Source organism: Dermacentor silvarum, chromosome 1 (assembly GCF_013339745.2).
Source record: "Dermacentor silvarum isolate Dsil-2018 chromosome 1, BIME_Dsil_1.4, whole genome shotgun sequence".
Classification (NCBI taxonomy): domain Eukaryota; kingdom Metazoa; phylum Arthropoda; class Arachnida; order Ixodida; family Ixodidae; genus Dermacentor; species Dermacentor silvarum.
Window position 1 is genome coordinate 290,683,801 of NC_051154.1, and position 16,647 is coordinate 290,700,447.

Here is a 16,647-nt window from a genome sequence, read left to right on the forward strand (position 1 = left end):
ACGGGATGACCGTGGTCAGGATCAACGTTCTTGATCTTCTTTCTTCTTCGACGCGTGCTGGGACACGCAGCGCGAGTCCAGTGCGTCTGTTTCTTCTTCGACGTCACGTACGACGCACGATTGTACGTAGAATCCTTTTTTCTTCTTCCTGGTTCGAACGCGCAGTGACAAGCAGCGGGACACTTGCTCGCTTACTCGATGATGATGTTGATTATAATAATGATGGAGACAATGGTTTCCTTCAAAACTGGCACAAACTGACTGTGAGGCATAAGCCGAGCGCGTGGTATTATGCGCGGAGCTTTTCAAGCGAAGCTTGTATTGCCTCACAAGTGTCGGCGGGGGCGGTGGTGCTGGTGTCACGCTAAAACCCTATCGAAAACCTGTCAAGAACTCGCCTCTCGTTCACTTGGTATATACTAAAATTGGCATGGGAGGATACGAATGTATGAATAACATGACTGATAGGTCATGACGTCAATAACGTCCCATGCTCGTCAGTTGCGTCACGATTAACGATAATAAAATCACGTGTAGGCGCATACCCGCATTTGATATGCGGGTATGAGCCAGCGACAAGAAAGAAAGAAAGAAAGAAAGAAAGAAAGAAAGAAAGAAAGAAAGAAAGAAATCACGTGTCGCTCGTACCGGGGCGTACATTTCAGCTCCGCTGGTTTGCCAACTGTACGGGGCGCATAGGGGGTGCGTTTGAGCAACGGCGCCGAGAACTGGCTCGGTTAAGGGCTCGTCGTCGACGTGCCGATTCTTGCGTGAGGGCTTCCGAAGCCCAGGCGAAACATCAGCGAAGAGCCGCCGATCCTGAGTTTAGGGCAAATGAAGCGGAACGCCTGCGACAGCGTCGTCTTGCCACCAAGCTTCACTTACCCTCATTTTCACAAAAGGGAAGGGCTGGTAATTTTTTACATGTGGCACGTCACCGGAGGCACCATGGAGGTCATCTTTTATTTATTTATTTATTTATTTATTTATTTATTTATTTATTTATTTATTTATTTATTTATTTATTTATTTATTTATAAGCGTATTTTATCTCTCTCTCTCTTATAGGTTAAGAAAAAAAAACAAGGTTGTCTCTGGGCGCCTGGTTGTTCAACCACTGACGCCTTTGTTGAAGAGCATGCTGCGGGTGTGGGAGGCAAGTGCTGCCGCCGGGTGCCTACCGGTAAAATAGGTCCAAGCGCGCTCCCGGCTTGATGCTCGGCCACTATGGGACATCAACGCTTGGAAAGGGGTCTTGTCTCTAAACTGAAGGCGTCCCCACTTCAATAGGTGCATTTGGGGTGCCACATAGCGACCGAAACGTCACTTTTTTTTCTGCTCACGAGGATTTCGACGGGAATTTAGAGCGCAGGCTCCTTTCCCAAGCGTATCACCCCTGAGGCATTCACCGAGTAGTCACATTCTTTAGACATATATTCAAGTGTTAGATGTCTGAGGCCCACGGTAGGTACTCGCAATTTTTTTATAAATACCGGGAATAGAGAGACATACCCGTATTTTGGACATAACTCATGAGGGACTATGTTGAAGGTCAGCAGGGACAAAGTATGGCGGTATATATATATGGCGGATTCTTAGAATTTAATGGCCGTAAGTCCGGCCGTATGTCGGCAAGTGTCGATAAGAGGTGGCGTCGGTAACGGCCCAGCAGCCGCAGGAATACTCGAAGAGGTTTGCATCGTAGAAAGACAGGTGCAGGGGTGACGCGAGCTTCCTCAATTGTACCATAACTTAAGGAGCAACGTGGAACCCCTTCACATATTCTCTGCATCTGTGCAAGGACATTTTCCAGCGTACGCGGACAGGACGCGCTCATACTTTATATAACTGACATGCTGCACCGAATGTAGCCGACGTAAAGAGCCTGGTACAGCCGGGGCTAACAAATGCTCACACGGTCCCCACTTCATACCGGCCAGAAAGAGAAAAACTTCAGCAAGTGCAGTTAATTGTTTCTTTAACATTGCGACATGCTTCGACCATGAAACTCCGCAGTCAATGACAACGCCGAGGTATCTGTCGTGGGTCACATATGGAATAACATTGCCGTTGATAGCAATTGAGTACGGACACATAAAATTCCGCATGAACGCTATCACAGTGCACTTACCTGTGGCCAGTTGCAGCGCTTGGCGCTGCAGATACTGAGACGCTAATCTTGCACGAATCTGCGGTTGCGTGACTCCGGACGCCCACATGCACATGTCATCGGGGTAGGTACTGATGCATGCTGTATCAGGGATTTCTTTGCAAGGCCAATAAGGACAACATTGAAAAGGGTCTTGCTGAGCACACCTCCTCATTGCGCTACACGGACAACAACGTGTCTTCTCGTGTCACCATCATTCATGGACATGAAGACTGTGCGACCATCTAGGTAACCCACATGTAGAGACGGCCGCCAATGACCGAATTACTGAGAGCATCAAGAATGGCATCGTAAAGTACACGGTCATAGGCACCTTTTATGTCTAAGAAAACTGCTCCTACAAGTCGGTGCCTCCTATTTTAGTGTTCGATCGTCGATACGAGATCCATGACCCTGTCTATACCAGACGGCACACGTCCCAAATTCGTTCATCATTTCAGGATAAAGCACATATTCTTTTCCATAAACCACTCTTTATCTATTTAGCACCATCCGTTCCATCACCTTACCAACGCACCTAGCTAAATCTACTGGCCGGTAAGATGACAGTTCGTGCGGCACTTTTCCTGGCTTTAGGAGGGCCACCAAACGGCTGGTTCTCCACTGTTTCGGAACTGTGCTCAACAACCACGTGGCGTTATAGTACGACAGCAGGATTTTCCAATCTTCAAAGCCAAGGTGGCACAGAACAGTTCCTGAAATACTTCCAGGTCCAGGAGCAGACGAGCGTCACGAAGCAGCAAGTGCAGTGTCCAATTCCGGCATCGTGAAAGGAAGGTTAAGACGTGCATCTTTAGTTAGGAGGTGTGGGTCAATCCAATGGGATACACGTTGAAATATCTGAGCTGGTAGCCCTCTAACAGACGTATTCGGCGACCTTCACTTCCGTCAGAGACTGGTAAAGTGCTAGAGCACGGAAAGGGTTTTTTCGTTGCGGAGGAGCACCGAGACATCGTACTATCTACCAAATCCGAGACAGTGGCTGTCGAGGATCCAGCGACGAACAGAAGGTCCTCCACCGTTGCTTTCTCAAGAAGCCGGCAGCTAAACGGAGGAGGTGAGATAAAACTTGAAAGAATAACTGAGACATGGTATGGGGGAATATTGTACAAATAATATGGAAACAGAGGAATTTTTAACGAGAGTGATCTCAGTAAAAAAGAGAACAAAAATGTGATTTGCAGAAATACAGTCCCATTTGGAGGTATTAAATTAATTCCACAGAGAAGACTTTGACCATGCAACACTGGGATTTCTGCACCCACGGTATATGATCTGCATGGGGCACATAATATGCGCGCGATGGGTAAACAGCGTAAGGACAGGTCACAGCAAGAGCGAGGAGAACTCGCGGATAATAATAAAATGGGGCCTCATTCACAAAGCTTTTCTTTCGTAAGTTAACTTTGCCATGGGCTGGCCGCCTTCACTATTGATATGTGTGGCATCCGGATTGGCTAAAATTCTTTATTGCAACAAATTCTAGCTTAAGTAGTTTTTTTTTGTGAATTCGGGCCCTGAATTTATTGCCCGAACGACGACCTTATATGCGGTTGTTTGTCACCACGTTGTCCTGTCACTCTTGCTGTGTCCAGTCTGAGCTGTTCACCCATGTTCACCCAGTTAGGCGCCAGCCAGCCCCAAATACATACCATCCTGAAGTCCTTCGTCTATGTGCTCTTTCAAGCATAAAATGAAAGCGAAACTACTGATCTCGGGCCGAATTCACAAAGCTGTCCGTTGACAACTGCTGTTCTAATAATATGTCCACCATCAGGATTGGTTGCAATTTGTTCTTAGGAAAACATTATAGCGTAAAAACTGTTTTTATAAATACGGGCCCTCGTGTTTCTGTGACTTCGCAGCTTCGAGACAAATAATTTTGGAACGCTCCCTCCGCAGTCTTGGCCTGAATCTCAGAAATCCTGTTCTGCTTTCGTTTGGATCCACGATGCTGTCAAAATTCATGACCTTACGGCTAGTTGGCAAGCAAGCGATAAATTCAAGGCGCCGTCGCAAACTGTCTAGCGTTTTCGCGTATTTTTCGGCTTGCCGAGCCTCCCATCGCGGTAAAAGGGGCTTTTTTTGGCATTCTAGAAGCTCAGGTTACTAATACAGCACCACTTATTGCTCTCGCTATCTGCCCATTTAAACTTGCGCGTTCTGCTTCTTCTTCTTTTTTGTGCCCCTGAAATTGTGCGCCCTGATTCCCTTTCCTCTCGTTGCTGTTCTTTGCACGTCAACATGCATTGTCAACTTTTTCACGTCGCTCTCATTTCTTATTAGTCATGGGATTTTAATTCCTGGCGTGATTTCTACTGATCACCCCGATTCTTGGGCAGTGATCCGTAGGCTGTATGAGCCAGTTTTCTAGGCTAACAATAAAAAGCAACAATAGTTTAGCTGGGTTTCATAAACTTTGTCACGACGGTTCCTGCCCGTGCGGTACGTCCAAAGTCATGAGCAGGTGTAAAGCACGAAGCGTGGAGCTCAACTTAAAGCGTGTCGTATCCTCTTCCAAACCTCTGCACTGCCAGAAGCAGGTTCCAACTCGCACACATAGCATAAGGTAGTAGCTTAGAAATCACTAACACAATTTTCTCTCTCATTCTCTTTGACCCTTTGACCGGACAGTTGTGACGACCGGACAGAATGTTTCTTCCCCCTTCCGTTTTTGTCTGCAGTCGCTATACCGTCCTTCCTCTCCGCCTTGGGAACGCGTCTTCGTCGTCTCACTATTGTCGCGCGCTTTGTGAAAGCGGTGTTGGCCCATATTTTTGAAGTTATAGCAACTCTACCTTATGCTCCTCGCACGTAAGACGATCACGCTTGAGACGCTTGAAGGTTGCAAAATATTCGATATATGTATATTAATTTGATGTTAATGTTACTGGCGATCATCAACATTATATCAGGGCGCCATGATATGCATAGAGGAATATTTGCTTACGTTGTGTGTCAATGAGACTAAGTATGATGACGTTGACCATGTACACAAACAAAAAAAAGAAGAAAACAACAAAAGAAAAGAAAAGGCTGCGCGTGTTTATTCTGACTGCGCTCGCGCGTGGCAGTCGCAACGATCGCAGGTACGCAGCGTGACAACATACCATGACGCCACAACGCATTCCATCACCAGGGTACCGAGACAAAAAAAAAAAAAAACACACCTCTGATACGTGGAAACAAGCATAGTAAATTATTTAGAATGACCTCACGCTTGCACATTTTTCGAAAGCGAAGCTTTCCTTTCGAATCCGTTAACGCCACCTCGTTAACGCCGCCTGCAAGATCTTCCCCCTTAATTACACCTTTGTGTGACGCGCAGCTAGTAGTTTCTCAAAATCTCGCTTCGATTTTGACCAATCTAGTTCGATAGGCTACCCCGCATATATTGGCAGAACCAGTCGTGGGTGACTGGTTCCGAACAATCACTATACGGGAGGTCCCGAAAAATTAAGGAGATTCAGCGCCTGGCGCAACAAATGCGAGTTTACTTGCCTTTCGTCTTCCCAATAAGGTCATTCTTATGCATCGTGCAGAGTCTATAGCAGTGTTTATAGGTTTTCTTGGCTATATACTTCAATCTGTTACACTAGCGACTTAATCACCCCGCAGCGGGGCTTCTCAGCTTCATTTTATTAGTTAACACGGGATTTACTATAACGTACTACATTTAAACGACGTGCCATCCACGAGCTTCTCAAAATGCCCCCGCCGTGTTACATACTCGGAACGCGAGAACAAGTCTTCGCATTGTATGGCGCACACCGCGCAAAGAGAAGCCCCCGCGTTCGCCAATGTCGCCATAGCCGTGTACGTCGCGTATAATATAACCACACTCCTGGAGGCAGAGGCGCGTGTAGCGGCTTCTACCCTCTCACCTCCGCGTTCGACGCCAGCGTCAGCATACCAATGCGCCAGCTGTCTCGGTCGGCCAGCTCGCAAACTTGGCGTCGGAGGCGCTTCGCAACTTTCCTTTTCAATGCGAACAGAATACAGACGACGACGAATGCGTTTAGCGCCCCATTAAGGTTTCATCCTTGACCATCTCTTCACGCTATCGCGTGCGGGCCTGGTTTGCATGCTAAGCAGCACGCTGGCCGAGCAAGAGATAAAGAAAAAAAAAGCGAGAGAACGAGATTTGATAACGCTTTTCCTCCTCCTCCTCCTCCTGCTCCTCACACATATTTTATAGATGAATGAGTTTTCCCGAAAAGAAGCCTCGCGCCATATACGGCAGTCGCCGCGCACACGCCAGGAAGCGGTGGCCGGTTCACTTTCGGACGCCAGATTGCGAAGTCAGTGGCGGCAATAACACTTCGGTGAAGCAGCTGGTTGTTCTGCCCAATCGTGCCATATATATACGTGGCTATGCGTTCCTCGGCACCCACACTTCACAGGAGCAGAATTCACAAAGCGTTTCGTTTGTAAGTGCATGCTATTTGCCATTCGCTAATGTGTCCGCCATCAAGAATGACTGGAAGTTGCTCCTATACGAATATTTCTAGCGTAAGAACTTTTCTTTATGAATCTAGGCCCAGGTCCGCCGACGCTCATAATCCCGTGGTCTCGTGGATTGGATGATAGCTCATAGCACTGGGCGTTTCGGTCATGCTGCTTGATAGCTGCAAATGTGAGGGATGAAGAAAGAAAATATGAGAAACGAAATGTTTGGTACCGATTTGGTAGCAGCAGACTATCGAGCGTTAGCTGCGCGGTTCAGCGACGGACAAGGCATGGGAGCGTGTCATATGTCGCCTTCGTAATGTCGGCCGCATTGCAGTGCGTCGGAGCTAATAACTGCTGTTTGCTGTTCGTCCGACATGCTAAACGAGGGCCAGATTAGGAACAGCCGCAGCCGGATCAAATTGAATGGGGGCATTGTGGCAGGTTTTGCACTTCATAATGAGTGATCAATCGGCTTAATTGGGTATCATATGTATGTATGTATGTATGTATGTATGTATGTATGTATGTATGTATGTATGTATGTATGTATGTATGTATGTATGTATGTATGTATATATGTATGTATGGTGTGTGGGGGGGGGGAGAAAAGAGAGGTAATAATGTAGCGCTAGCAATGTACAGTCGGCGTGAAAAGTTGATGGACCGCGGGCTATTAGAAGAAGCTGAATATTTTCGCAGCCTCGTCACGCAGACCGGTACTCTGATTTGCAGTGCGTATAGTGCATGCGAACAACATTTTGTTCTACGCTTTCATTTTGTCCCCGCCTGCGGTGCGTAAACTTTTGACGCCGACTGAAAATGAGCTTGATTGATTGATAAACCTTTACATAAAAGGGAGTACCTCTTGAGAATTAAACGAGTCAAAAGACGAAGAACAGAGGAGAGACATGGAGCACACAACGACTGGACTACCAACTGTCCAGTCATTGTGTGTGCCACGTCTCTCCTCTGTTTTTCGTGATTTGACTGGTTTCATTCTCAACAATATGTACCAACTGAACCAGATCGCAACTCTTCTACAGGACTGCCTCGAAGGCCTATAATGGGAGTCGGGTAAATGGAAGGGAAAGGAGCAGATCACAGACGATGCTTAATGCCCGCCTCGCGTTCGAAGTCCCAGAGGGCCGGCAGCGTTACGCCGGCTCGACCTTTTGGGCAATATTGGGCAATACGATTTTGGGCAATATCCAATGTTTCAAAATCCTATAATGTGCGGCTTCATGTATTTCTGCCGGGTTTCTTTGTAGCCGGGGCACTCCCAAGCATGTGTTTCGTCGACGGTCGAGCGCCTGTGTGGCACGTCGAGCAGGTGACCGGTGATGTATGGGCAGCAGCATCATAGTCCGGCGAGTCCTCGGTTTCCTGGACTCCCATGCTGGAGTCGTGCAGTTCCTTGCTGCCCGAGGTGATACGGCGCGGTCCCTTCTTGCAAGGATGCCATTTGTCGAGCACGTCCTCTGTCAGGGCGTAGCTAGTGTGCGCCTTATGAACTAGCACTTGGGCGCCGCGTGGTAGGTCTGGCGGTAGTGGGTGATTATTTGCCGGAGTTTGCGCCGCCAGAATGCCCCTCCTCGTTTATTTGGACTGCTAACGCGTTCGGCCGGGTCTGGGTCGTTCCGCGCGAGTAGGATAGGGATGGCTCGGACGGAGCGGGAGTCCGTTACGTCGTTCTCGCTCGCCAGCGTGGCCTAGTTACCGATGCCGCCCGCGTGTACTGGTACCCAGTCCACCCCGCACTTCCAAATTATGATCCCTATGGAGCCTGCTGCCCCACGTTTTTAGGTCCCCGATCACGGCTCCGACTCTCAGGGTGCCCGCGAGTCACTTCAGGACGTCCCTGCTCTCCGTGAAGATGATCACTTGGTGTCCTGGTTGCCTGAAGGCCTCTTCGCGAGTCTTGTGGAAAGCGGCAAGAGCAGCGTACCCTTCGCGTTGACTGGAGCTGTGCGTGTGGCCATATACTGGCGCGTGATGTTCCTGTTAGCGTGCTGCGTCACCACCGCTATAGCTATAGCTTGTCTTGTATTAGGTTACCATGCCGCATATCAGTGAGTACCGAACTCTCAGTGCGATCCGTACGTGAGTCCGTCGCTCTGCGCAAAGCCCAGTCTTGAATAACCAAGCTTGAGCTACATCGAACATTTCATTTGGCTATTCCCGCAGTTTGACACAGAAAGAAAAGCAATGGTCGACAGCCTGAAAAAGAGCGGTCTTACGCACAGGAGCTTCGAAAACGTCGCTTTCCCCGGAGGGCCCGCGGCAATGAGGAAGAAAGCGCAACGGCTGCTGATAACCTTCCTGTGAGACATGGGGCTCATCGACACCTGGTGACACGCCGCTGATCTCAACTCAGAGGATGATCAGGCGGAACAGTTGCCGGCTATGTATGCCAGGCTAACCCGGCCTGTTTCAACATCATCAGCACCACCGCCCACCATGCGTCGCTCCACGCTCATTCACGTTTTCTTGCTTCCGACACTTGCACCTCAGGGGCTTTGGCATTCTTGCCAAGACATCCCTCCACGGCTCAATGAGTCTCGGGATTGGCTGCTCAAGAGGTGTACGGCCTCCGGGGGACTGTCGTGGTCGATTCGGATTGGTACGGGGACGCAAAGCGGCTGGCCTCCGTGTTCTGCCTCCTCACGTCATGGCCCTCGTGGCGCGACTCCGTGATTGTCTAGAAATATTGTAGGCCTGCATATCTGTAGAGCTCGATGCTCTGTGTGTGCCGTGGCAGACCCGTCATGGCCCGTAGGCACTCGAGATGGAGGACTTCCAGTTGTGTCAAGGGTGTACCGTTAAACTGGAAACACGCAGCTCCGTAGCAGGCCCTGGAGGTCAACGTGGCCGGGCACAGCATACGAATAGTGTGTGTACCGGCACCACCGAAATGGCTACAGAAGCGCCGGATCGAGTGAAGCTGTTTGCGCCAGGCGGGCCTACGTTGCCACAGCCCTTCCTTCGGTTCGCCGGCGTCGCTGAAACGGACACCGATAATCCGCAGCCACCGGTCATCTGGACGCGCGAGAAAGTGGCCGGTAAGGCTTTCACTGTCATGGCCGCCTGCGAGGAGAAACGTTTTCTCCGAGGACGGCTTCATGTTGGTAGGTAGTAAAATGTCAACTTATATGATTTTACTGTGTATATCTTAGTTAATTTTATTTTCAGTTTTCTATAAAGGCTTGCCGCATACGGCATAACTTACGCTGTGAAGACTGTGTTGTGAATTAAATTCCCAGGGTGTTCTGTGGTGTCCGTTATTGGCATAACCGCGGCCTTGATTGGATGAACATTGCAACGAAGAACGGCATGGGTTGCATTCATATTGGCAGCGGGAAAAATGAAGAAACGAAATTGACGGGAAGACCACTGGAACCTCGTTTCGTTTGTCACTTTGCGAGCATGTTTTCGTCAATTTCGGGCTTCCAATAAGAATGCAAGCTCTAGCAACCAACTAAGGCCCTCCTTTCCGCCTTGACCAGCATGGTAACGCGGCGATTGCAATGCCGCAGGGAAGTCCAGGTTAGGAAGCGAATATCTGCTTCTATCGCAGGCGCAAAAGCTGGGACTGAAAACGAAAAGATGGGGGAAGAAGGAGGGGAGGGGGCATATGAGACATGATGCAGCACCTTGTTGAACATGTGGATTTTTCAAAACACTATTTATCAGAGGTGTACAAATAATCCAGGCCCTGGAGGCCTCCGATGGACAAGGCCATCCGCCCAAGTAAGGACGACAGGGTCATATAATAGAGCGAGACACACAGTTAGATAAGGGCAGGTGTTTCCTGATCATCTTCTTGCTCTGTTAGTTGCTTAATTCACTACAGCATTAAATTTTTCTTAGCACATCTTCGATGTTATGATGTGAAGTATGTTATGTATTACCTGCTTGTATCTTATCTGAGAGATCGCGAACAGCCCGTCTGCACATGCGATTTACCTCGGACACTTTTTATATGCGTTAAATAGGGTTGTCGTTCATTTAGGAGGCGCTAACTTCTGCTCGTCTCCGACGCTTGCGAAAAAACCGCAAAACCATATCTATATTCGCGAGTCTATATATCTAAGACGTGGGATCGTTCCCCACCTGCGGACAGTTTATTCATCCATTGTCAATTTTTCCATTTATTTATAAATTCTTTATTTCAATTCATAAGTACAAGTAATTTCCCCTATGCTGTCCTTGGTGTCATTGCTTGTTAGCTTCTTATGATATATATATATATATATATATATATATATATATATATATATGTGTGTGTGTGTGTGTAGGAAGAGCGAAAGCGAGAAACTGAATTTACGAGAGCAAACTACATCAAGCAAGGAGGCAGCTAGAGTATGAGACAAAGCAGCAATTGTGCAGGCGATCGTTAACACCAAAGTCACGCAAGTACACGTTTTTCGATAAAAAATATACATTTTAACGTAGGAATACATTACTCTCGTTCCAAATGTAATTCAATATGTAGAACCCATCGAGCATACATATTCTACAGCAGTTGAAGTTCCCATGACCATGTTAGCGGCACCTACACAGGCCATCCAATACTTTCGACATAAAAGTGACATAAAAGCAACCCGTAGAAGTTGCTCAGTGGCTATGGTGTTGGGCTGCTGAGCATGAGATCGCGGGATCGAATCCCGGCCACGGTGGCTGCATTTCGATGGAGGGCGAAATGCGAAAACACCCGTGTACTTAGATTTAGGTGCACGTTAAAGAACCCCAGGTGGTCCAAATTTCCGGAGTCCTCCACTACGGCGTGCCTCATAATCAGATCGTGGTTTTGGCACGTAAAACCCCATGATTTTAGTGACATAAAAGCAATTAAACTTCAGCGTTTAAGTGTTGTGCTGTAATAATCGCTAGTGTGTTTTTCCAACTAACAAATCTGCATGACAAAATCCATGACGAACATCTTTCGAAAAGGAAATGAGCGAAAAAAAGGGACACTAATTAGAACAGCTGAAAGCACCACATGATCACCATCCATGGGAGCTGCTTACACGGGTTAGAAAGGCAGACAAGTAATGAAGGGCAGGCAGGTTATCCAAACTTTTTTATATAAGAAGGCTAAGTGAACGATTAAAGGTATCTTGCAGCGTGGTCGAGCCACTTCTAAGTGCACATTGTCTGCATAGATTTCTACACAGTTATACATATTGTTTTCAGCAGCTGTCCGGCGTTGTTTACCTCACGATGACGCAGTGGAGAAGAGTAAATGCGGCGCAGTAGGAACGACTTCCACTTTGTTACAATCGCTACGGCGTGCTGAAAGCTTCTCAAAAAAAAAAAAAAAAAAAAAAGGTGGCAAAGATTGCCCAGAAGGGCTGTGACGTCTTTGTATCCTGTTTTTTTTTTTTGTTTTTTTTTATTCTCTTTGCCCTCTTTTCAACCACTATAGCCCCCACTCCAGTGCAGGGTAGTGAACCGGAAATTCGTCTCTGGTTAACCCCCCTGCCTTTCCTCTTGCGCGCTCTCTCTCTCTCTTTCTCCCTTTTGGATGATGTTAATCCCACCGCGCAGTTTCTGGGGCCGAATTCACAAAGTTTTAGGTTCGTAAGGGCGTCTTAACCATTGTACAGCCGCTATAGCTAATAATTGTCCAGCATCAGGATTGGCTGGAATTTGCTTTTACGAACAATTATAGCGTAAGAGGTTTTTTGTGAATACTGGCCCTGATCTCTGCTGCTACTGGCCATGACATAGACTCTCATTCATCGCATCAGGTTAGAAGTGGCGTATACAGGTAGCTTATTGTATCGTATATGTCAACAAGTTTATTGTTTGTGGAGAAACTGGTGACACAGTAGTTGCTACCAGTTTCGATTTCAGTGTAATAAATCACTCACATTCTCGCAAATGGCACTGAAGCCGCGGTGCCGCGTCACAAACGCTTCGCCAGCTTACTTATTTCATAGCAAACTTTAACAGGCTCTCAACGAAGTGTCGCCTAACCGATTCACACACGCACTGCCAGAAGCATTGTACAAAACGCGTACTGCAGCAACAACCGTTGCCGCTATTCGAACGCGAACGCTGCTTGCCGCAGACTTGCTTTATGAGCGCGAATTGCCAGTTCGGTGCTAAGCACAGCGCATTCGAAGCGCTCACTTTAGTTTTTCTTTTTTTCTTTTTTTTACTTCCATCCCTACACTGTGCGCTTTGAAAGATTACATTTTGCTTAGCTTCCTGTTCCATTTATGATCGTCTTACGAGATTGCTTTTGCAGCTTGGTGCGTGCTTCCAACTTTGGCGTATACTCCGTCGAGGGGAACGTTGCTCACCCAGAGCAAACAATGAACTCCCACTTTTACCGCGTCGATTTGTCTTGTATTACTCTAGCTTAATCATTCAGCATATCATTCGCTGCAGAAAGACCGTCGACGAAACGTCTACAAAATCGCTGCCAAATTACGCGCAAATACATTATCGGTCAGCGGGACAGTGAACGAAACGCGATTATCAAATTAAGTGTTCCGTAATGACGAAAAAACACGCTGACAACCTTATAAAACGCAAATATCGAAGATTTGGTGGTGCTGAGAAGCTGCGCTTGGCTTGCCTTCAGTGACAAAGCCAACGAAATGCGCTTCCGTATACTTAGAGCTCGGAACACCCAGCACGACACTTATTTTACAATGCTGCCTTCGATGTCGCGACTGCCCACTCTTTCGCGGGCCACCGCGACAAATATATCGATCGGAATCGAGCACAGCCTTATCACTGTCTGGAAGATAACATCGTCCTATTAGTTGCGGGCAGCCCACCCACGTCCGTAGTACTGTTTCTACCAATGTTTTATTACTTGCTTTATCATCATTACTTTTTTCCCCTACTGCGACTTGGGACTACTGTGCACTCGCAGACATAGCCGGCAAAAATTAACGTGAGGTGATCCGGCCAGAAATTCAAAGGTGTACATAGCTAGCTATGCCAGTCTTTTCATGGTTTTCGTGCCTTTCTTTTCTTTTTTTCACGAATGAAGAAAAAGAGAAATAGAGAAAGAAAGCAATGGCAAGGGGAACCAATGGGGAATGAAACAGGCGGGTCGAGCGCGCATCGCGCTCTGTGAAAGCAAGCATACAAACCGCTTTGCCCAACCAGTTTACAAGGCGGCAGAAACGCGGTGTCACTGCACGAAGCGTCCCCGAGCGGCCCCTGTAAAGTCGTACTGTGCTGTAGAGAACGAGACCGGAACCGATATAAGCACAAACAAACGGTTAAACAAAATATGAGAAGCCGGGGAATTTAAGGGAAGAGAGAGAGGCACGGTCTTCGACGCTTGCGCTCACAATGGAGAAGGCACGAAAGCCACGGAGGTGAAGATGTCTCTGCGAAGAACGGCGATCGAGTGGAGGGGGAGGACGTGTAGCGGGCAGGGGGTTATGGACAAGAGGAAGGCAGTGGTGGCGGCAAGTTGTGAGAATGTTCAAGTGAGTTGGGGTGGATAGTCCCCCCCGCGAATTTCGAGTGGAAGGAAGTCCTTGGTGGGATGTTGACGGTTACCTGTCGGGGCAACGAGAGGTGGGGGAGGACGGGAACAGTGAGGGCTGGGACAACAGGTATGCGGCACATTGAGGGAACCGCCGTGCGACGAGCCCGCGGCTCCCGTTCAAGCAAGCCATCGCCGCGCGCTCGGACACGCTGCGACGGAGGGCTGACAGACTTAAAGCGCGCGCGGGACCATCGAAGGAGGAACCCAAAGCAAAGACCGCGGACAACTGCCCTGGTGGTGGTGGGGCGTGTACGTCGACGGCGAGAAGAATACACCTATGTGTGTGTGTGTGTGTGTGTGTGTGTGTGTGTGTGTGTGTGTGTGTGTGTGTGTGTGCGTGCGTGCGTGCGTGCGTGCGTGCGTGCGTGCGTCTGTGTGTGTGTGTGTGTGTGTGTTCGCCAGCTTGCCTTCGAAGTCCTCTCGGTCGACGAGAAACGATAGACCGGGGTGAAAGAGGAGCGCGCGACTCGTTTTGCGAACGAAGCAACACAGCCGCCCCTTCTTGTTTGCTCAGACTTGGCTTCACTACGCGCGCCGCTTGCCCGAAGGAGCAGCGAAGTGAAGGAGAGCGAGAGAGCCGGGGTGGCAAGCGCACGAGAGCGAGAGACAGAGCGGCCGGCTCTCGGCTGTGCTTCCGCCGCTTGACGAGAGGGGCTCGCGGAGCGGTGCGGCCCGCGCGAGTCGATGCTGTGCTGCTTGGTGGTGGCGGGCGGCCGGCGCGTTTCAAGTCAGTCGCCCCTCTGATCGCCGCCGGTGAGGTTGTCCCGCGAACGCCGCGCTCTCTTCGGGACTCGCCGACCGCTCGCTCGCTTTGCGAGTTTTCACCACGCGCGCTTCTGGCAAGCAAGAAGTTGGTCGTTGGCGCGATCGGGTGCGCTCCCGTGAGCACCGCCCCTCCTACTCCACCTCTCTCTCTATATATATTTATTAATTTCCTCTCTTTAGTTGAGTAAACCAGACTGGACACCAACGGTTGCCGATCGGTCGTCTCGGCGTCCGATTTCTGCTCCCCAGGTGATCGCCTTTTTCGGCCTGACAGTCGGGGTGCCCCTTCGAAAGTGTTTGTCGACTGCGGTCCTGTCGTGCGGTGGTTTCGGAGTTCGCGGGCCGAGCAACAGTTGCTGGACGCGCGTGCGCGTCGTCGTCACGACCGGTCTCAGATCTTGTCCTTCCAATTTTCTGCCCGAACAGCGACGGCGTTCCGGGCTCGTACAAGTTTGCCGTGACTTCTGAGACGGCGACAGTCCTTCGCTGAAAAGTTCGTGCGGAAGTTTCGGTCGGGCGCGGACGTTGGCCACCCGTCAGTGACTTCACACGTAAAGCTGCTCCGCGCGCGCGCGCGCGTGAGCCACGCGGCTTCTTCTCAGTTCCCCGCGCGCGGTACCGCGGCAGCGATGCCGACTTGTTTTGGCGTCGTGCAGCGGCGACATGTGAAGTGACTGACTGAGTGATCGGGCTGTTGTGACTTCGTGGACCACGCGTTTCGTTTGCCCGCTCCTCCCCCGAGTCGTCGTTGCGAAACCATATTGTGCGCGTGGCGGCACGTTTTTCGTCGGCGTCTGCTTCCACCACTACGTGCGTTCTTGTCACGCGCTTCCGTCGTGTGAGAGACAGCTGAGGCCGGACTCGACACAAGGGGCGCGCACGCGCGCGCGTCTCTCTCCTGCCGGCAACCGGACAGACACAACAACGACGTCGTGAGAGCCGGCAGCAGACGCGCGATTTCGAATCGCCCGCCGCGGCCCTTGTGCAAGTGATCTTTCGAACGACGAGAAACTCAGTATACCACGCGATGCGTCTTCCGTGGCTGCTCGCTCTCAAGGCGCTCATCGTGATGGCAGTGCCGCAGCGACACGAGCTGTCCAACGCCATCGAGGACGTGTCTTCAGCTTCGTTGTCTTCGACTGCCGCGCTCGCCGAGGAGCAGGCGTCTCCACGCCGTCACCACGGCCAGCAGCACCAGCGGCTCAAGGACGGGGCCGCCGTGTCCCGGTTGCTGCAGGTGTTCGGGCTGCGCGAACCTCGGCGCCGCGAGCGGCACCAACAGCCGCCCGTCTACATGCTCGAGCTGTACAACGCCACCGCGGGCTCCGGAGGGATTACGCGATCGGCGAACAAGTACAACGCCAACCTGGTGCGCAGCTTTCCCGACCGAGGTAGGTGCAGCACGCGGCGTAGTGCCCACGCATTGACGACGCCTTCGGAAGCGGCTTGTTTTTGCTGGCTCGCTTGAATGCGTGTCTCGTCATGAGCAAGGTGCATGGCTGCGTGCCCAGGATGCCGGTGACGAGCGACGGGAGTGCCGTTTTCTTTCTTTTTTTTTTTCTTTGGAACCGCGTTTTCGTCACATTGTCCCTGGTGCATTGCGCGCCGCTACGAGCGGACACGTCTGTGACGAAAGCGTGGTATGCGTCTGGCCGCGGAACGTCTCCCGGAGCTCGCTCTTTCGGCTGCCTGGTCATACGCTTTTGTCTGAAAGACCCGTGTGTCATTGAGAGTGGCACAG

The 16,647-nt window shown here is 50.0% G+C and overlaps 1 protein-coding gene across 1 annotated transcript in view; it reads left to right on the forward strand.

The window, feature by feature from the left end:
• The first annotated feature begins 14,884 nt into the window (after nucleotides 1-14,884).
• Nucleotides 14,885-16,647, forward strand: part of LOC119437212 (bone morphogenetic protein 4) — a 273,407-nt gene continuing 271,644 nt past the window's right edge. The window contains exon 1 of the mRNA XM_037704261.2: nucleotides 14,885-16,297. Coding sequence (XP_037560189.1) covers nucleotides 15,934-16,297 — 364 coding nt within the window. The 5' untranslated portion in view covers nucleotides 14,885-15,933. The remainder of the gene's footprint in view (nucleotides 16,298-16,647) is intronic.